The sequence below is a fragment of the Acanthochromis polyacanthus genome, chromosome 9 (assembly GCF_021347895.1).
Source record: "Acanthochromis polyacanthus isolate Apoly-LR-REF ecotype Palm Island chromosome 9, KAUST_Apoly_ChrSc, whole genome shotgun sequence".
Taxonomy (NCBI): domain Eukaryota; kingdom Metazoa; phylum Chordata; class Actinopteri; family Pomacentridae; genus Acanthochromis; species Acanthochromis polyacanthus.
This window is the reverse complement of record NC_067121.1, coordinates 5,330,758-5,352,511: the sequence shown is the minus strand read 5'-3', so window position 1 is coordinate 5,352,511 and position 21,754 is coordinate 5,330,758. Positions and strand designations below refer to the sequence as shown.

The following is a 21,754-nucleotide window of genomic DNA, read 5'->3' as shown; positions in this document are numbered from 1 at the left end:
TGAAGAAGAATCCAAACATCTGAAGAGCCTGAAACAAAGTGCTGTATTCATTTAGTTCATCATTTAGTTTTTATTGTTGGTTGGATGAACATGCAGTTTGATCAGCATCAGATGAATGAATAATGAAAGTTGTGTGCAGCTCACAGACAGAAGTAGCTGCATTAGCAGCAGCAGAAGAAGCAGCAGCCTCAGCAGCAGTAGTGTGTGCTCATAGTAGCAGCAGTAGTAGAAGGCTGGATGCAGTGTGTGTTTGCAGCCACTAGAGGGCAGCAGTGTAACATTGATAATCCTGATGCAGCAGCAGCATCACATGCAGACACTTCTTTATGGACACATGTTGACATGAGACGGCTGGAATGAAAGACATTAATAACAGATGAGGAAAGAGAAATATTGTGTAAAATATTCAGATACTTGAAATATATGAAGAACAATGAACCTGTTGAATGGATATGATGAAATGTTAAAGTTTACATTTATTTTTTTTGTTTTTATTTTGTGTAAATTACAGAATAACTGAAGTTCAAAACATTTAAATGGCCCAAAAAGAAGAAGAAGGAAATTTAAATTTTGATCAAAAAATAGAAAAAACCAAATACCTCCATCTTTCCAGACTCAGACCTCCTAATAGGGACAAATTGTGAAGATTATAATTTTCATAAGTAATGAAGATGAAACACACATTTAGCATTTCAGTAACAGAAAAACACAAACTAACTCTGATACTTTATTAAAAACTGTAGCGCAGATTGAAAAGTTTCCAAAAGCTGAAACACATTTAGTCAATGTATCTATTGTTATGTCTCATAAATGAATCATTACAAGAATTAATAAGAAATGTGTAGAATTGTTTCAAATTGTTGAGGAGCTGTGTGGATTTGTAGTTTTCTGTTTTCCAACAACAGATAACAGTCTGTGTCACTAAATTGACCACCAACCTGAATGTGTTTGTGGGAACATGAATGTTTTGAGTCTTTGTGCATGATGTGAAGCAGATTTAGTGGATCTGCCGTCAGCTTTAAATCCAGAGCATGAAAGCACACAGCAGCTTGAGCTGAGCTGTCAGTCAGCAGCAGCAGCCTTATCTGTGGGCCGCTAACAGGGGCTGATGGGAGCTTTGAGGAGCTGTTAGAAAGCACGTGGCCTGCTCTGCTCTCACAGCTCGTCCTTGTTTGGCCTCAGCTGCATCACAGCTCCGCTTGTGCTCAGCTTCTCCAGAGGAAACACCACTGCACAAGATGCTTCTCCTCCCAGCTGCTGCTCTGTGCTGTCTGTGTTCAGGTGAGTGTTTCCAGCCAATCAGGAGGCCAAAAAGTCCACCTGGAACAAACGCTGTCACACTGACCTTCATCTACCTGTGTGTGTCTCTGCAGCGCTGGTTGCCATGGCAGCACAGCCGATTCAGGACGATTTGACTTTGACCAGGAGAGTCGGAGAATCAGCCTCCTTCATCTGTCAGACTGATCAGTGTGGTAATGAGTATGTCCGCTGGTTCCAGAAGACAGAAACAGAAACATTCAGAGTGATTCTTAGGATTAACAGGAATAATGATAAAATAGATTTACGTGACAGTCATCCTGAGAAAAATGATTTCTCAGCTGTGAATAAACAGAACGGTGTTGAGTTGAAGATAGAGAAAGTTAAACTCCAACATTCAGCCACCTACTACTGCTTCTGTTGGATATCAGGTCCCACAGTGATGGATTGTGTCTGCAGCCTGTACAAAAACCTCCAGATCAACAAACAGTGTTTGTGACATGAAGACAGCAGTAAACTACAGCCCAGGATCACAGAGTTCAGAGAACTACAGTCCACTGTTACACCATCACTTCATTATTTATTCATATTTGTATATTTTCATCTCTAGAAGCATCTTTGAGAACTGAAAGATGTGCTACAGTGTGTAGATCTGAGCAAACATTCAGCAGCAGGTTTTGGTACGACCATTTTTCACTGTGGGAGGAAACGATTACTTTACCTTTGGCTCTGGAACTAAACTGTATGTAACAGGTAAGAAGAAACATTTCTTTTCTTCTGCTGTTTTATTGTGAAGCTGAAAATGTGTTTCAAGTCACTTTGTGCTGTTTCAGGCTTTCCATGTTAGTTTTTCCATCATTAGTGGAGGATTCATCTGCAGCCACTGTTCCATCAGAAAAGCTCAATAATGTGTGAAAACATGTTGAAATGTGACTGAACAACTAAAGTTATTCTTTATTTCTGCAAATATCAGTGAGCTTACAAATATTCAGTGTTTTTATTTCTTTAGTCTTTGATTCTGTGGCGTCTCTTGGTTTGTGAACAGAAGAAGAAAAGTGATGTTAAACACAATTTAATATTTAGGAATAAATGTCTCTGGATTGTGGAGAATAATTCATAAATATTATTAATTTAGTTCTTAATAATGTTTCATTTGATGACACATGTGTGTTTTATCTGATCATGTGTCAAAACATAAACTAGACATGAAATATAATCAATATTTTTACATGATTATTATTTATCTGTAATATAGAATAGCACACTACAAACATATTTCATTCAAATCTTTCTTCATATCAGACAGATCTTATTCTTCTTGTTATTTAATTTAGTTTTTATTTGTGTGTAAAATGTAATTTTTGGTAAAATATTATTTAAAAATGACACTACTTTACATAGAACACATCAATGTTTTAAAGATAAAATCATAATTCCATATTTATCTATTTATAAAAGTGTGTAAAAAACGTAAAGCTTTTATGTTCATTTGTTTCAAATGAAATCAGTGATTATTATTTTTTCTGTGATGATGAATTTTTCTTTAAAAATATTTTAATACACAACAGAAAACAGACACTGAGTTTGAAAATTTAACTTTTTAAATGAAGCACAAATTTGCTTTAATATTTCATTTTTATATCACATCAGACATCATTAATTTACAAACATGCGTAAATTAGTATTTTAATGAATGATAAATAAATATAAAATATATCTGATGCTAAACTTAACTTCACATATTTAATGCAAGTAGTCCGTGATAAATATTTAATATCAGATATAAAATTGTGACGACCTTCCACACCTGGTGTCCAAGTGGAGGGTCGTCACAAAACCAAAGATACAATTATTTCACATTATATTAGTTATGTTTATGTTCTATAACATGTGAATTAATGCTGACAGAATAATATTTAATCTGATAAAAACTATGATTCTTTATTCATATTTGACATTTCTGTCTTTGTATTGTTTCAGTTGTGAGAAATTCATCATTGAAGATTATTTTTAAATTCATGTTTTAAATGATTAATTTAATGTTTTCCTCTTTCTAACAATATTTAAAAGAAAATATAATTGATCATTTGATTTTTTTCATACAGTTGAAAAATTAATATTTCTCAAAATAAAATCAGTAAAGTTTATTGTTTGTATGATGATTTGTCTTTAATTAGAAAATACTTTAGTTGAAGAAAAACCTTTAGATTTTTTTTGTTATTTATGTATCATGGAGAACATTTTAATGTCAAACAGAAAATATTTGTTGTCAATAAAAGTTACATGAAGACAAAATGTAAACGATGCTCAACAGAGCTTTAAATAAATAAAAGTAAATACATTTTAGAAAATAGTAGGTTGAAAAATGATGATAGAAATGATCCTCCTACCTGAAGTGATAAAATATTTTATTATGTTGTTTGACATTATGTGTTAATTTGTGCAGACAGAAAAATATTTGATGTTAAATAATCTGTTATTCTGTCATGTGCAGTAAACCAATAATCCAGACCACCAGGACTCATGAACCACACCTCCTCTATGATTATTATTAGGAGCTCTATTTTCACATCATGCCTTCTTGTACTTTTATAATGCTCTATTTTATTGTGAATATTATCTATCTTGCTGCTGTCCACCTCCAGGTGAGCAGGTAGTGAAGCCCGTGGTGAGCGTGTACCCAGCAGCATCCAGAGTCCACCTGGAGGGGAGCAGCTCCCTGCTGTGTCTGGCCTCAGCCATGTTTCCTCCTCTGGTCCGCTTCTCCTGGAAGAAGGACGGCCAGCCGGTGAAGCTGTCCTCTACTGAGGCAGAGCAGCTGGAGATCAGAGAGCCGGGACGCAGCGCCTCCATCTTGCTGATCCATCAGCAACAGGACAGCACATATAAATACAGCTGCTACGTCCAGCACGAGGGGGGACCAGTGGAGGCCCAGACACAACAAGGTGATGAAGGCTGGATGACTGTGTTCAGCACTGATTCAGCTTCATGTGGAGACGCTGTCAAACACCACTCATGTTTCTCACTGCACATACAAACATTTCCCTTCATTCTTTGTGTTTTTGCAGTTTCAGAGCTTCCTGAGCTTCAACAACCAACAGATTCTCCAACAACCTCTGTTCCTTCAGAGAGAGATCCAACAACCTCTGTTCCTTCAGAGAGAGATCCAGCAGCCTCTGTTCCTTCTGAGTCTCAGGTGAATCTGCTCTGTCTGCTGTCCACAGTGCTGATAGTGAAGAGTCTGGTGTTCTGCTGTGGACTCTCTCTGCTGATGATCCTCACAAACAAGGGACCGTCCACCAACTGCACACATGCTGACTGACTGTTTGCTGCTGGACTTTTCTCACCGTCACATCTCATCAATACGTCTCATTCATCTCTTTGATCAGTGATCACAAATGATAGCTTTGACGTGTTGTTCTTGGCTGTAAAATGCTTCTCTTACAGTTTTTCTCAGTCACTTTGGTACATTTCTCAAATCATCCTCAACATTTCCATCACAGGAAGTGAATTTCTCAAAACAATTCATACAAACAGCAAAACATCATAAATTACCTTCTAAAGCCAGTCTGTTGCTCAAAATCCTTCGTTCATCTCTCTAAAGTAAATATCTGTGTCAATGAACATGTCAGTGCATCAGAATGATCAGTCCTTGTGTCATTGTGTGGATAAAACAGTCAGATTGCTGAGTCATGTTGTCATTCTAACAGTGTTCTCTGGAGGGATGTTCTGATGTAAACTATGGATAAAGTTTTGATGACAGTTATTGTAAATTGTAAGTTCCATCTTAGTGTATGTGGGAGATTGATTGTAAGAGACTGGACAAGATTCACATTTACTCTTTGACTGTTTGTGTTGTAGTTTGTTGACAGACCACGTCATTGTGATACAGAAAGGAGAACAGAGCTGCACAGCACAAAGAAAAAACATGTTGTGGGGGTGAGACTATTCAACAGAGAGCCGTTATAATACATTTAGATCAACATGACAGAAGCAGCTGATAATGTAGGAAACAGCAGAGAATTGTACAGAATCATTGCATGGATGAACCAAAGCATTTATAACTTGTTCAGAGAAATGAGAAACTGATTTTTGATGTGAACAAGTGACACAATGATGTGAAGATTGAAGAAGTAGTTTGAGAATTTAAGTTCTGATCTGAGAAATGAAGCAAAGAGAAAAACTGTAACTCACATGTTTGATGGTCATCCTGTAAACACAGATATTCACAAACATATTTTCAGTTTTTCTGTTTAAATTCTGCAGGACAGTGTTGCTTTGATGTTCTGGTCTTGTAATCTCTTGATAAAGTTTTATGTAAAGTGCAGCAAATTGATCAATAAACTCAAATAATTACAGTGTCTGTGTTTAATGAACTGCATTTAATGGACTTCAGAGAAAATGATCAGGAACAAATTAAACTCTATGAATCAATTTTATTGATTCCTGATTGTCAGTGACTCTTAATACACTTTTACTCAGAGACAGAAATTAATGTAGAGAACGCACAAATATCAGCAAACAGAAAAACAACACGATGAAGGAGAACAAGTTCTGTTGCTTGAATATATATTTTTATTTTTGAAACAAAAGCTGCTTTAAAAATGTTCATGCAGCAGTTTGATCAGACTGAACGCTGGAAAATGAGAGACGTGTTAATTTTATCATTAACATACCACAAAAATTAATAATAATAATAACTTTATTTATGTAGCTCTTTCAAGTCAAAATGTTTTACAGGGAAAGCAACAGATAAATTACAATAAAATAACTGATAAAAAACAAAATCTAAGAAGACACAAGTTACGATTCAAAATGAATTTAAACACATTTTCATTCAAACATCTATTGTTTTCACACAGAAATTTGAGATTTTTTAAATTGTGAACACAGTTTCATGTAGAAAATATGGATGACATGATTAATATTATCTAACACTGATATTACTGTTTATGTGTTTATTGGTTCTACACATTTTAGTGAATTCAGTTGCTGTTAAATTTCTCTCATTTATTCAGAATGAATGACCAGCAGCAAACTATGTGCAGGAGCTTCATGGTCTCTTTTCTCATTGTTTTTCCATCACAGTTCATTTGTCAGCTCTGACTTGATGCTCTGACCTGTTTCTCTCACAGATCAACAGCACAGATGTTTCCTGTCATCATTCTTTCTGCACACTTGATGCTCATTGTGCTAATAAAGTGAAAAGCCACAGCTAACGGTGTGGAGGCTGCAGAAAGCCACACAGGAAAAGAAGTGTGATTGACTGTCAACAGTCTGAAAACACAGAGAACAGATTGGTATCTGCTGCTGTTGTCTGCAGCTGTTTCAGCCCAGCCAACAATAATCATGACCTCTGACATGTCTGCTCACAGTTACTGTATTCCATGCCTCTGTGATTCACATCTACAATTTAAATATTATAAATGAATGAATGAGTACTTCTCCAGGTGTGAAAAGAGAGGAGGAAAGTTTTCCACATCTCATAAAGTTTACATTCAGTTGTTCTTCCAGTCAGAGTTCACAGGACGACATCAGAGAACTTACAGGAGAGTCTCAACATTCAAACTGTAAAAACAATCAATAAAAAAACATTAAATTCTGGCAGCCAGAAAGAATATATAAACAAGCAAAGGAATAGTTTAACATTTAAAACTTCTCTTGTAGGTTCCTGAAGACATTTCACCTTCATCTAAGGTTCTTCTTCAGTTCTAAATGACTGATGGGGAGTTCCAGAATATATGGTCACTACAACTCACATGGCTGAAAGTCAGGAGTGACTCTAAATGTTAATGATAGTGAAACTTTCTGGGGAGAGACCTCATCACTGTGTTATAGGTGTTTGGTAAGTGGTGTCACAGAACTCCTCTGTTTAGAGATGACTGTTCCAGTCTGACCGAGATAGCTTCCTTTACTCCTCTCTCAAACCATCTGTCCAAAATGTGTACGTTGCTGTCCTCAAATGAATGTTCCTTATCCTTCAGATGCAGGTGGACTGCTGTTTCTCTGTCTGTGTCTCATGTCTCCACTTCCTGTATCAGTCTTGTCCTGAGGAGCTGCTCTCCTGTGTTGAGCCTTGTGAAGCTGTTGTTTAGTCTCTTTGCTGCATTGGACTGCATGTACAACGTTGCTCCTGATGTGGAAACAAAGACACAAATCAGGGGCCTGAGTCAAAGACTTAAACGTGTTCAAATGTTCATAAAAGGTTCGTTAAAGATCTTCAAAAAATAACCAGAAAAAGTCAGCAGTCACGGTCAGCAGCTTTTATTGTCCACAACAAAAAAACCAGGAGCAGTTCTTAGCAGCAGCTAGCGCAATCAGAAGTTCTGATCTGACTGACCTGTACATCTGCTTTTATACTGTCAGAGCTGGTCACTTTTTTCACGAGGTTTTTCTTTATCTGTTGGTCACATCACTGCATCAGGTTCTCATATTACACCATCAGGTCATACTTACTAGAGAACATGCCCAGACATGCCCTGCCCTCACTTCCTGCTTGTCCTTATCATTTTCTATGACAGTCTTCATGCATTTTACATCATTATGTGTTATGTTCATTTTACAGTTTTTAAAAGGTTACATTATCTAAAGTAGACACCATTATGTTTTGAGTTCTAAACATTTCACTTTTTAAAAAGCATTTGATTTGTCTTCACACTATAAGTACATCTTTCACTCTATGACCTTCAACCAGCATTCCAGACATCCTCACTGCTTCATGACCTTCTTAACCCTCGTTTCTACACAACCACAATACCATCAAAACATCACTGATTCCTAGAATATTTATCATTATGTATTTCACACATATTTTAACACTACTCATCAGTTTAATAGCATTTGCCATGATTATATCATATTTTACTTCTAGCACATCGTACCCCAAAATATAACACTACACTCCGCTTGTGTGTTGGTGTTCAACTCTTGGGATGAACCAGTCGTTGTTTCAGAGTGTTGCTGGGTCTGACGTGCAACAGTATGTTATATTTAGAGTAAATCCTCCTGACTTTTTCAGATACTCCAGCTACGTATGGCATAACAATGTTGTTCCTCCTGTTTTCGTTGCTGTTTGTTGTTGTGTTGTGTTTCCTGGATATTTTAGTTGATTTGATGAAGGCCCAGTTGGGATAGCTACAGTTCCTCAGTCTCTCCTCATGTGGGAATACCGTCCATCCTTCGTATCTTCCTACGTGAATTTTATATTACTGTCCACTGAGTTGATGTGCTCTGTGAAGGCTTCTACTTCTTGGGCTTTGATTTTGACCCAGGTATTATCTATATATCTGAACCAGTGGCTAGAAGATGTTGCTTTAAAAGAGTTCAGTGCTCTGTTTTCCACATCCTCCATGTAGAGGTTGGACACAGCGGATGACATTGAAGAGTCCATGGTGCAGTCATGCTTCTGTCTGTAGAATCCTCCATTATATCTGAAGAAGGTGGTGGTCAGACAGAGATGCAGCAGGGTGCATATCTGGTTGGAGGTGAGGATGGTTCTGTCTTCCAGGAGGTGTTTTCTGACAGTCTCCACTGCTTCTGATGTGGGAATGCATGTGAAGAGTGATGTGACATCAGAAGATACCATGGTTTCATCCTGGGCCAGTTTCACTCTCTGGATCTTGTTTGCTCGATCAGTGGAGTTTTGAATGTGGTGAGTGTTGTTTCCTGCTAAAGCTTTTTGCTATTTTGGAGGTGACTGAGTTGATGTTGCTGATTATTGGTCTGAGTGGTGCTTCCTCCTTGTGTATTTTCAGATGGCCATAAATGCACAGTCTGTCTTCTCCAGGATGATGGATTGCCAGTCTGTGGCTTCTTTTTCCAGCTGTTGTAGGCAGTTGATGACCTTCTTTTTGCAGATTTTTGAGCGATCCCTTCTCAGGGTCTCATAAGTAGTATGTCACTGAGCAAAGTTGTTATTTTTCTGTGGTAGTCGGCGGTGTTGAGTACCACAGTGCATCTACCTTTTTTGGCCGGCAGGTGGTGTTAGTTAGAACTGAAGAAGCCTCTTGAATGAGGTGCAACATCTTTAAGAACCGATTGAAGAAGCCTGTTTGATTTCTAATGAAGCTCCTACAATCACCACGACCATGATGACTGAGAAACCACACAGACATTGTAAATATCTGTTGAATAGTGATGTTTGTAGTTGATTTAAATTCTTTAAAACTGAATAATTTTCTGGTAACATGTTCGAAAAAAAGCCTATTATAATATGTAAAAATATAGATGTTTGATGTAGACATTATGTTCAATTCTGGGTTGTTTATTGCAGCCAGCCAAATGTTTTTTCTATGGTTAGCAAATAAATCACGATTTTCTTCTGTGATTTTAATAGATATTAATCTGTATTGCCATTAGATCTGTCAGCTGCTTTTGACACCAAATCCTCCTCTCCACATTCACTGAGCTTTGCATCTCAGGATCAATCTTCCACTGGTTCCTCCTGGTTATCTCAGGGAGATGCTTCAGAGTATCTTGGAGGGGAGAAGTGTCTGAACTGACCACAGGGGTTCCTCAGGGGTCAGTGCTTGGTCCCCTCCTCTTCTCAATACACACAACCTCACTTGATGCAATAAATCTACTCCCATGGTTTCGCATAAAATTGCTATGCTGATGATACCCATCTCTTCCTGTCATTACTCCTGGACGACCACACTGTCCCTGCCTGGATCTCCTCATGCCTTACAGATATCTTGGCACAGATGAAAAAACGCCACCTTGAACTCAACATCTCCAAGACTGAGCTCCTTGTCATCCCAACCAGTCCCTCTATACAACAAGAAATCAACATCCAGTTTGAATCAACCCAATTCAGGCAGGAATTTGGGTGTCATGATTGATATGATCAATGTTCAACTGTTGCTCAGTTGTGTAGATTCGCCCTGTACAACATCAGGAAGATCAGACCATTTCTGTCTAAACGAGCAGCATAAATCCTGGTCCAGGCTTTCATAATATCACCATCAACTACTGCAGCCCCTTACTGGTAAACCTCCCCAAATACACGGTCAAACCTCTGCAGATGATCCAGAATGCAGCAGCACGTCTGGTTTTCAACCAACCAAAAACAGCACAATACCCCACTGTTCAGATCGTTTTACTGGCTTCCAGTTGCTGCTCACATAAAATTAAAACCTCTGACACTTGAATACAAAACTACAATGAAAAGAGCTCTCTTCTACCTGAACCCTGATTCAGATCTGTACTCCCTCCAACAAAAGGTGACTGATACAACCACCACAACAGGGCTGGTCCACAGCCAGACTCTTCTCTTCTGTGGTTCCCCGGTGGTGGAATAAGTTACCAAACTCTCTTCAATCTGCTGAGTGTCTCTAAGTCATTCAGAACAGACTAAAAACATAGATCTTCACTGAACACTTTTCACTTAACAGATGCAAAACAAACAAACAAACAAAAAGAATCCCTTTACGTCTGCACTGCCTGTAGAAACCAAGGTCCTATTATCACACTAGAAGTTGTTTTATGGCTCTTATCAGGTTGTTTTTTCCTGACTAGATCCTTGTTTGCATTATAGCTACTCTCAGATGTACGTTGCTTTGGATAAAAGTGTCTGCTAAATGAAATTGTAGAACTGTATTATCTGTGATTTAACAACACAGGGAAAATCTGTAAAATGAGGTTAATATATAAAAGAATATTCATTCACTGATATCAGACCCATTTGATGTTTTTGATACAGACGTTTGTATTTTATCGTTTTGTGTATTATCTCTATTCTATCTTTCTTTTATAGATGTTTTTCTCTGTTGTTGGTGTCTTATGGTCCCAGAGTCTTGGTCTTCTCTCTCTTGCTCTTCTGTTGCAGGTCTCTGTCTGGGTGGAGCTACAATCACCTCACCTGGTACACCTGGACAGTGTTCCTGGTTCTATAAGCAGACCTGTGGAGACAGAGATCTCCATGTTCTCTCTTACATCCATCCATCCATGCTCTTCTTTGTCTTACTGTGGTTTGTTTTACATTGACAACATGAACCACACATTGACCACTGCCATCATACACCCTCACACACCACTGATGCTTTTTCTTCATAAATCTCTGTCTGTTGCAGTAAAACCTCTCTGTTCATCTCCTCCTTTGTAGCAGCCTGAGAGCCAATCAGAACAAACTGGGAACTCATCCATTGTGAGGTATTTCCTGGTGTTTGGTGTGTGTCTTTCTCTTTCAGTAAGTTTCTTATTATCCTAATTTGAACTGAGCACTTTGTTAGCACAGCATTATGGGCTGTTGCAATTTTGTGGTCTGGAGGCAGATCAATTCTAAAGACTGATATCATGATGTTGGGGATTCCCTTTTGTCTCAGCTGTTGGCAAACCTTTAAAGGTTATTTGATTGAGATCTTGGAGGTTTACTTTGAGGTGTTTGTGTGTTTCAGTTCAGGCTTTCTTTTGTTTGTGGGCTGAGGAGGTTGTTTATCTGTCTTGTGATAGTTTGGGATCACAGAGTCATGAGGAGGTAAATGTTGAGCAGTGAGTGCATGCTACTGGTAGAGGAGGTTCTCTTGGTAGGTTTAGCAGAGTTTCCCCTTTGTGTACTTCTTCTGACCTCGACTGAAGAAAGATGTCTGTTTACATCAAATCATGTGATACATGTCAGCTAACCAGAGAGTCCAATCAGAGTCTTAAACCTGCTCCTCTGTGTCCAATACCAGCCATAAGTCAGCCTTTGAAACATCTATTTGTATGAAAGTAGGTGATAAAATGTAAAGAAGCTTCAGGGATGAACTTATTCAGCTTCTATCCTACTGACTTTTAGATTTATCAAGTTGCTGAAGATTCAGACATTCTGCCTGCTGTTGATTTATTGACAACACACAATGCAAACACAAGATTTGTTCACAATCAAACCTTGTTTGTACAATGAACTCAGAAGTAAATGACTGAACATCAGGACATCCTGGAGGTGATTTCGTCTCCATCATGCCGATGTTTTTTTTGCCAGTTTCAAGTCTTGCTTCTGTCATTTTGCATCTTGTGCTTATTGTGTGCCTTTTTGTAGCATTTTTTCATTTTGGTGGATAATTATGTGTCTCTTATTGATCCTTTTACTGTTATTTTCAGACAGTTTTTGGTCTGGAGGTTATTTTGAGTCTCTTGAGTCAGTTTGAGGCTGTTTTCCACAACTTTGATTCATTTTGTCTCTTTCAGGTCATTTTGCATCCCTATGTAGCTGTTTGAATGATTCTCCAACAAGAGGTTCTTATAGTCATTTCAAACAGCAGCTCTTTAATGCTCAATGAATAAGGAAAGTTATGTGCAGCTCACAGACAGAAGTAGCTGCATTAGCAGCAGCAGAAGAAGCAGCAGCCTCAGCAGCAGTAGTGTGTGCTCATAGTAGCAGCAGTAGTAGAAGGCTGGATGCAGTGTGTGTTTGCAGCCACTAGAGGGCAGCAGTGTAACACTGATAATCCTGATGCAGCAGCAGCATCACATGCAGACACTTCTTTATGGACACATGTTGACATGAGACGGCTGGAATGAAAGACATTAATAACAGATGAGGAAAGGGAAATATTGTGTAACTGCAGCAGAATATTCAGATGATTGAAATATATGAAGAATAACAAACATGTTAAATGGATATGATGAATTATCGCATTGTAAAAAGTTTTTTAACGTAAATACAGATATATCAGTAATAACTAAATTTAAAGATGCCAAACACAAAAAGAAATCTTTTCAAGTACGATTTTGACCAAAAAACTCTGCAAGTATTTTATCAACATTAATTTCCTTTATCTTCCCAGACACAGACCCAGATCTTCTCGTAATGATAAAATATTAAAATTTGCTTTTATAAATGATGGAAATGAAACACACATTAAGTATTTCAGTAAAAGACATTCTCAAACACAAACTCTGACAGTTTATTAAAAACTCCAGTGTAGATTGAAAAGTTTCCAAACCTGAATGTTGTCAATGAATCAATACAAGTATCAATAATAAATCTGTCAAATAGTTTAAAAGTGTTTGTCATGTTCTGAAAGTGAAACTATGATTGAAATGTGATGAGAGTTGAGGAGCTGTGTGGATTTGTAGTTTTCTGTTTTGCTCCCAACAACAGATAACAGTCTGTGTCACTAAATTGACCACCAACCTGAATGTGTTTGTGGGAACATGAATGTTTTGAGTCTTTGTGCATGATGTGAAGCAGATTTAGTGGATCTGCCGTCAGCTTTAAATCCAGAGCATGAAAGCACACAGCAGCTTGAGCTGAGCTGTCAGTCAGCAGCAGCAGCCTTATCTGTGGGCCGCTAACAGGGGCTGATGGGAGCTTTGAGGAGCTGTTAGAAAGCACGTGGCCTGCTCTGCTCTCACAGCTCGTCCTTGTTTGGCCTCAGCTGCATCACAGCTCCACTTGTGCTCAGCTTCTCCAGAGGAAACACCACTGCACAAGATGCTTCTCCTCCCAGCTGCTGCTCTGTGCTGTCTGTGTTCAGGTGAGTGTTTCCAGCCAATCAGGAGGCCAAAAAGTCCACCTGGAACAAACGCTGTCACACTGACCTTCATCTACCTGTGTGTGTCTCTGCAGCACTGGTTGCCATGGCAGCACAGCCGATTCAGGACGATCTGACTTTGACCAGGAGAGTCGGAGAATCAGCTTCCTTCAGCTGTCGACAAATTAATCAGTGTGATACCAATTATGTTTTCTGGTACCAAAAGAAAGAGACAGCAACATTCAGAGTTATTCTTGAAATTGATCGGAGGAATGGTAACATAGCTAAACGTTACAATCATCCTCAGATAGATGATTTCTCATCTGTGAAGAATCAGAACGACTGGGGATTGAAGATAGAGAAAGTTAAACTCCAACATTCATCCACCTACTACTGCAACTGTTTGATAAGAAACTCCCACAGTGATGGATTGTGGCTGCAGCCTGTACAAAAACCTCCAGATCAACAAACAGTGTTTGTGACATGAAGACAGCAGTAAACTACAGCCCAGGATCACAGAGTTCAGAGAACTACAGTCCACTGTTACACCATCACTTCATCATTTATTCATATTTGTATATTTTCATCTCTAGAAGCATCTTTGAGAACTGAAAGATGTGCTACAGTGTGTAGATCTGAGCAAACATTCAGCAGCAGGTTTTTGTACGACCATTTTTCACTGTGTGAATCTATACCTTTGGCTCTGGAACTAAACTGTATGTAACAGGTAAGAAGAAACATTTCTTTTCTTCTGCTGTTTTATTGTGAAGCTGAAAATGTGTTTCAAGTCACTTTGTGCTGTTTCAGGCTTTCCATGTTAGTTTTTCCATCATTAGTGGAGGATTCATCTGCAGCCACTGTTCCATCAGAAAAGCTCAATAATGTGTGAAAACATGTTGAAATGTGACTGAACAACTAAAGTTATTCGTTATTTCTGCAAATATCAGTGAGCTTACAAATATTCAGTGTTTTTATTTCTTTAGTCTTTGATTCTGTGGCGTCTCTTGGTTTGTGAACAGAGGCAGAAATCTGAACTTAAGCAAAACGCAACACATTGATAAATGTATTTAATAGAAATCTTAACTTTAAATATGATGGAAAATATATGTGACAAATATTGTAAACCATAAAAGATACATCCTGTCAATTAAAAGCAATTTTAAGACATAAAACAGAATTCAACCATAATTTGAAAAATATTATAACAATAAATGGAACTAGCGCACTTTCTTCAGCTTAAACTTCGGTGTACAATTCGAGAAACAATCTTCAGGAATAATTATAATGAATCTTCTTTTCATATCAACACTTTTTAAAATTGGAGATGAACCGGAGACAACAGACAGTGACAGTTAAAAAGATAAAGAAGGAAACAAATTATTTGTAAAAACTTTGAAACCTATTAAAGAAAACAAACAAAAAAAATCACTTCTATGTATTTTAATATGTGCTTGATAAAGAATATAAATAGTATTTGAACTATAAAAAAGTATCTGGAGGTAAATGTCATGTATCAAATAGTGCACATATTATAGTATATTTTAATTTTACAAATGATGTCATTAATCTGAACATATATCATTTTGAACTTCAAATTATTATTTTTTCATGTTAGTTTAAATTTATGTCACTGATGCACAGTAACTGAAAATCTGTTTCTCTTATTTGAAGTATTCTGTGATAAATATTTGATGTGTTAAATATTCTGTGATCATTGAGATGATCAAAGTATTTTCTGTGAAGATAAATATGTCTGATCATAGAATATATAAATATGCATCTTAAAATGAAGAGAAGCTGTCACATGTAGGTGAATTTTATTTTTATTTTATGTTTAATGTGAAGCTGAATACAGCGTCTGTGGTGAACTTTGTGCTGTATTGATGAGTTTATTGATCAGACTCCATGGAGTTTCCAGGATCAGACTGAATGCAGCTCAGTGCTGGAAGCTGCTGTTGACTGAATGAATGTTTGTGCTGCTTGTTGCTGCTGTCCAGCTCCAGGTGAGCAGGTAGTGAAGCCCGTGGTGAGCGTGTACCCAGCAGCATCCAGAGTCCACCTGGAGGGGAGCAGCTCCCTGCTGTGTCTGGCCTCAGCCATGTTTCCTCCTCTGGTCCGCTTCTCCTGGAAGAAGGACGGCCAGCCGGTGAAGCTGTCCTCTACTGAGGCAGAGCAGCTGGAGATCAGAGAGCCGGGACGCAGCGCCTCCATCTTGCTGATCCATCAGCAACAGGACAGCACATATAAATACAGCTGCTACGTCCAGCACGAGGGGGGACCAGTGGAGGCCCAGACACAACAAGGTGATGAAGGCTGGATGACTGTGTTCAGCACTGATTCAGCTTCATGTGGAGACGCTGTCAAACACCACTCATGTTTCTCACTGCACATACAAACATTTCATCTTCATTCTTTGTGTTTTTGCAGTTTCAGAGCTTCCTGAGCTTCAACAACCAACAGATTCTCCAACAACCTCTGTTCCTTCAGAGAGAGATCCAACAACCTCTGTTCTTTCTGAGAGAGATCCAGCAGCCTCCGTTCCTTCTGAGTCTCAGGTGAATCTGCTCTGTCTGCTGTCCACAGTGCTGATAGTGAAGAGTCTGGTGTTCTGCTGTGGACTCTCTCTGCTGATGATCCTCACAAACAAGGGACCGTCCACCAACTGCACACATGCTGACTGACTGTTTGCTGCTGGACTTTTCTCACCGTCACATCTCATCAATACGTCTCATTGATCTCTTTGATCAGTGATCACAAATGATAGCTTTGACGTGTTCTTGGCTGTGAAATGCTTCTCTTAACTCACATGTTTGATGGTCATCCTGTAAACACAGATATTCACAAATATTTTTTCAAATGTATTTTTTTTAATTCTGCAGGACAGTGTTGCTTTGATATTCTGATTGTATAATCTCTTACATTTTATGTAAAGTGCAGCAAATTGATCAATAAACTCAAATAATTACTGTATCTGTGTTTAATGAACTGCATTTAAGGGACTTCACAGCAAATGATCAGGAACAAATTAAACTCTATTAATCAAATTTATTGATTCCTGATTGTCAGTGACTCTTTACTCAGAGACAGAAATTAATGTAGAGAACGCACAAATATCAGCAAACAGAAAAACAACACGATGAAGGAGAATAAATCGCTTGAATATAACTTTAGATTCTCAAACCAGCGTTGCTTTAAAAATGTTCATGCAGCAGTTTGATCAGATTAAATGTTGGAAAAATGAAAGATGTGCTGATTGCTTCACCAAAATACTACAAAACTGAACATTCATTTAAACACATTTTCATTCAAACATCTGTTTTTTCATGCAGAAAATAACAAATTTTAGATTTTTAGAATTTCTCTCATTTATTCAGAATGAATGACCAGCAGCAAACTTTGTGCAGGAGCTTCATGGTCTCTTTTCTCGTTGTTTTTCCATCACAGTTCATTTGTCAGCTCTGACCTGATGCTCTGACCTGTTTCTCTCACAGATCAACAGCACAGATGTTTCCTGTCATCATTCTTTCTGCACACTTGATGCTCATTGTGCTAATAAAGTGAAAAGCCACAGCTAACGGTGTGGAGGCTGCAGAAAGCCACACAGGAAAAGAAGTGTGATTGACTGTCAACAGTCTGAAAACACAGAGAACAGATTGGTATCTGCTGCTGTTGTCTGCAGCTGTTTCAGCCCAGCCAACAATAATCATGACCTCTGACATGTCTGCTCACAGTTACTGTATTCCATGCCTCTGTGATTCACATCTACAATTTAAATATTGTAAATGAATGAATGAGTACTTCTCCAGGTGTGAAAAGAGAGGAGGAAAGTTTTCCACATCTCATAAAGTTTACATTCAGTTGTTCTTCCAGTCAGAGTTCACAGGACGACGTCAGAGAACTTACAGGAGAGTCTCAACATTCAAACTGTAAAAAACAATCAATAAAAATACCATTTAAAATCTGGAAGTCAGAAAACATATGTTAGAAATCCATGGAATACAATAGTCATTGTAAATTGCTGTTGAAGAATGATGTTTCTAGCTGATTTAAATTCCTTTAAACTTTGCAATTTTACGGTCATACATTAAATAGCATTCTTTTTTTAAATCAAAATGCATATTTTTATATGGGCAGTACGTAAAATTTTGGCCATTTTTTTGTATAGCCAACATGCTAATTAATACTTTCTAGAACTTTATTCATCAGGAAGGGAGAAACAAATGTTTTGCTGAATTACAGAATTCACTTGTATTTTACAGGCTGCATAGTGGGCAGTGGTTAGCACTTTCGCCTTGCAGAAAGAAGATCCCCGGTTCAAATCCCGGCCTGGGATCTTTCTGCATGGAGTTTGCATGTTCTCCCTGTGCATGCGTGGGTTTTCTCCGGGTACTCCGGCTTCCTCCCACAATCCAAAAATATGCTGAGGTTAATTGGTTACTCTAAATTGTCCGTAGGTGTGAATGGGAGTGTGATTGTGTGTCTGTATATGTAGCCCTGTGACAGACTGGTGACCTGTCCAGGGTGTCCCCTGTCTTCACCTGAGTCAGCTGAGATAGACTCCAGCACCCCCATGACCCTAGTGAGGATAAAGTGGTGTATAGAGAATGGATGGATGGATGGATGGATGGATGGACTTGTATTTTATAAAAACAGGGAAAATCTGTAGAGTAACAGTCAATATGAAATATCTAGCAAATATGACATTTTTGCTAATTTAAATACAAGGAAAACTGTAATTTTTTAGTTACATATTTTCTTTCAAAAACAAACGATGAGTAAATTTTTCATTGATAGATTTTTGATGTGGATGAAGTATTTTCTCGGACAAAGAGGTACGTGAATGTGTTTTTCTGTGATTTTACCATTATTGTTCTCTCTTTATTGCTGTATTATCATTATTATTATTACTACTATGACTATTGCTATTATTTTTATTGTGTAATATGAAGTCCTTTGAGTTTTACTTGCTGTGTGGACGGTGCTGTAAAATAAAGTTATTTTTATTCTTAATAATAGAGAATTTGGACAAAATGCAGTTTCACTTGTCTGTGTGTACTTGTAGTGTGTACTGTTAAGCCTGTTTCTGTTAACACTACGGGGAAAAATTCAATGCAAACACATCACAACACTCTCACATTCTTTTTTTAATTTACACTTTATTGGTTCCTTCAACAGAGCAAACATTTTCAAACTGTTACGAACAATAAGCCCCTCGTTTGGTCTGAAGAGCTAAAAAGTGAAATGACACAGAATACAAAATACAGAATACAGAATATGCAATAGTATACACGAGCTCTGCATTGTATATCCCACACCTGACCCCACATCCTGCTCAACACTCTCACATTGCATTGAATTGGACCACAGTGACATCTGCTGAACAAACCAGCACACGGCAGAGCTGACAGTCGGCCTGCTGCTACTTCACTCTACTGCAACTAAAACAAAACTCAGTAAAACAGTAACTCCTAGAATCAGAAGCACAGCTTGTGAGGGACACGTTCAGATCTGTGAGAGAACTTTCTCAGTGACTCTTCACCTCATTTAGTCTCTCAACATTTGTTTTATCTGTATGTGGTTGTGGGATGACATCTGTTCTATGAATCCAGGTTCTTGTGGTTGTTTAAATACACGTTAACTGATCGGACAGATACTCCTGCTGCATATACTCTTGCTCCAACCAGTATTTATTGATCATGGTGCTCTCTCCAAATGATAGCTGCTTTTCAAAATGCTTGAATTAGCCACTAATAGCCACAGCGTTCAACAATAGCTTATGAATACAGTATGATTCAGTCAGTCAGACTTTATTTATGTAACAGTTTTCATACAAACAGACTGTAAGCACTTTACAGACTAAAGGAATTTAAAATAATACAAATAAATACCCACCCAATCCACCATAACAACTGTGTTATAAATCAATCTACCGATCAAAACAAGGACTGAAGAAATTCTCTCACAGATAAATGTAACTTCGTATGGCAAAAATAACACAACAAAAACAAAGTTAGGTGATTAAAGATGACTAAAATGTATCACTGCATAGGCAAATAAATGACAGTAATTGACAAAAAAATCAAACTAGAAATAATATTTGATGCCTTCGCCCGAGTCAGCTGGGATAGGCTCCAGCACCCCCCGCCACCCTAATGAGGATAAAGCGGTGCGACATAGTTACAGTGGGTAGAGCGGCCGTCTCGCAACTGGAGGGTTGCGGTTCGATCCCCCGGCCCGTTGTGCTCATGTCGAGGTATCCCTGAGCAAGACACCTAACCCCTAATTGCTCCTGATGGGTTGTGGTTGGTGCATTGCATGGCAGCTTCCGCCATCAGTGTGTGATTGTGTGTGTGAATGGGTGAATGTGACGTATCATGTAAAGCGCTTTGGATAAAAGCGCTACATAAATACAACCATTTACCATTTAGAGGATGGATGGATGGATAAATTATATAAAGAAAATTACTATTACTAGTACTATTGTTTTTCCAGTTACTACTATCAACATTAATGTAACCAGAGAACAGAAAGTGACTCTGAGAGCCTGAGAGCCTGACTGCTTTATGTTCCATTATATTTGGAATTATCACCTGGTGTCCGAATTTTGCCGACTCAATACATAAATAAAGACGTTTCCACCATTAATTGATACAGAAAATGAGCAAAGTCCGGCATAAAAATTCACCAGAAAGCCATAAATAAATAGTTTGATGCTCCAAATTTCACATTTCTTGGTTATTGTCCAAGTTAGCAAAAGACATTTAAAAAAAAAGTTCTGCCATAAAAACAGTACTTTCTGGATGTAACTTCAGTTTCACAATCTGCAGTAATAATTTCCTAATACAATTAGTGTTATTAAAACTAATACTGTATACTCCTATTACTGCTATTTTTCTAAATAATACTGTAAATACCAATAACCTCCTGGGATTACGCCAACACAGAGATCTACTGTATTTGCTTTAGAACAAAGTTGGATGGAGGTTTACACCAGTTGCTGTGGATTAGCATATTTCATGCATCTGTATTTCTGCCAACGGCATGCAGTTAGATTTAAAAAAAAAAAAAAAGAACCTTCAGTTCAACGTTTGCTGTGTAAAAGATGTAAAACTGTGTTAGACACCGTCAAATGTGTCCATGGTGACACAAACAGGACTTTGCAAAACCTCTATCAGAACTGTTTAAACCCTGGGTTAGACACATTTTATAGCACATAATCCTAACCCTAATATCAGCCTTTGTGATTTCCTAATTCCATAATTTCAAATTGCAATTTTGATTTGAAATCGATTAAATCGTTCAGACACATAACCACAAACCAGATGCTGCTCAAACATGTCATTTTAAGTCCAAATGTCCAATTAACTGAAAAAACACTGTTTATAGCATAGATTGTATATAAGTGTTTGATACAGTCTATTGTTTATGGAGGACAAGATGAGACAGCACAGATCCAAACCACCATGAGCTCGTTACTTCTTCAGTCACCTGCACAGAATCTCACCAGGTGGCAGCAGTAGGCTGCTTTAACCACATTAACCCGAAAGTCTTGTCGACACTAAGTACAATTTGGATCAAATTTAAGCCGTATTGATCAAAACCAATTTAAAACCATCAGTTTAGTTCTTTGAGTCGTCTCGATTGATCGGTAAGAAAGAAAGCGTAAAATTCACACAGAAGTGAATGCAGTTCGGCGACAGTATGTTTCCCTGAACGTTACAAACCCAATTTTCGCTGGTTTCAGCCTTAAGCAGTATGCGTTTCCACTATTGACTGCTCGTTCATTTGAATACAATGATTTATTCTATCAATCAGTGATGATGATCCAGCAGGCTAACAGCTAAGCTAACCAATAAACTCCTGTTGTCAGGACCGTTGAAGCCAAACTCGGCTCGTTTTATGGCCCAAAACCTACAAACCACAGTTCACCACAAAACTGTAAAAGCAGCCGGAGCCATCAAATACATTTTAAAGATTTACTGAATAAAACCTATGACAGAAATCGCGAAAAATCCTTCTGATGAGCCCCATCTGCCATGATT

At 38.0% G+C, this 21,754-nt stretch overlaps 2 protein-coding genes across 2 annotated transcripts; both read left to right on the top strand.

Moving 5' to 3' along the window:
• Positions 1 to 902: 902 nt before the first annotated feature.
• Positions 903 to 5,615, top strand: LOC127535360 (immunoglobulin lambda-1 light chain-like). The gene is made up of 5 exons (XM_051953204.1): positions 903 to 1,281; positions 1,374 to 1,688; positions 1,963 to 2,010; positions 3,903 to 4,202; positions 4,326 to 5,615. Exons 1-5 carry the CDS (start codon positions 1,239 to 1,241, stop codon positions 4,577 to 4,579), a joined length of 960 nt encoding a protein of 319 aa, XP_051809164.1. The 5' UTR covers positions 903 to 1,238; the 3' UTR covers positions 4,580 to 5,615.
• Positions 5,616 to 13,281: 7,666 nt separating this feature from the next.
• On the top strand, positions 13,282 to 16,643 carry LOC127535361 (immunoglobulin lambda-1 light chain-like). Its single transcript, XM_051953205.1, has 5 exons — positions 13,282 to 13,715; positions 13,808 to 14,128; positions 14,401 to 14,439; positions 15,716 to 16,015; positions 16,140 to 16,643. The coding sequence occupies exons 1-5, from the start codon at positions 13,673 to 13,675 to the stop codon at positions 16,391 to 16,393; spliced, it is 957 nt and encodes a 318-aa protein (XP_051809165.1). The 5' UTR covers positions 13,282 to 13,672; the 3' UTR covers positions 16,394 to 16,643.
• The last annotated feature ends 5,111 nt before the right edge of the window (positions 16,644 to 21,754 follow it).

Excerpts from the sequence above, each read along its gene's own strand:
- LOC127535360 (XM_051953204.1), top strand. The coding sequence starts at position 1,239 with ATGCTTCTCCTCCCAGCTGCTGCTCTGTGCTGTCTGTGTTCAG. Across the intron at positions 1,689-1,962 it reads CTGCTTCTGTTGGATATCAG|GAAACGATTACTTTACCTTT; the intron begins GTCCCACAGTGA and ends TCACTGTGGGAG. Across the intron at positions 2,011-3,902 it reads AACTAAACTGTATGTAACAG|GTGAGCAGGTAGTGAAGCCC; the intron begins GTAAGAAGAAAC and ends GTCCACCTCCAG.
- LOC127535361 (XM_051953205.1), top strand. The coding sequence starts at position 13,673 with ATGCTTCTCCTCCCAGCTGCTGCTCTGTGCTGTCTGTGTTCAG. Across the intron at positions 13,716-13,807 it reads TCTGTGCTGTCTGTGTTCAG|CACTGGTTGCCATGGCAGCA; the intron begins GTGAGTGTTTCC and ends GTGTCTCTGCAG. Across the intron at positions 14,440-15,715 it reads AACTAAACTGTATGTAACAG|GTGAGCAGGTAGTGAAGCCC; the intron begins GTAAGAAGAAAC and ends GTCCAGCTCCAG.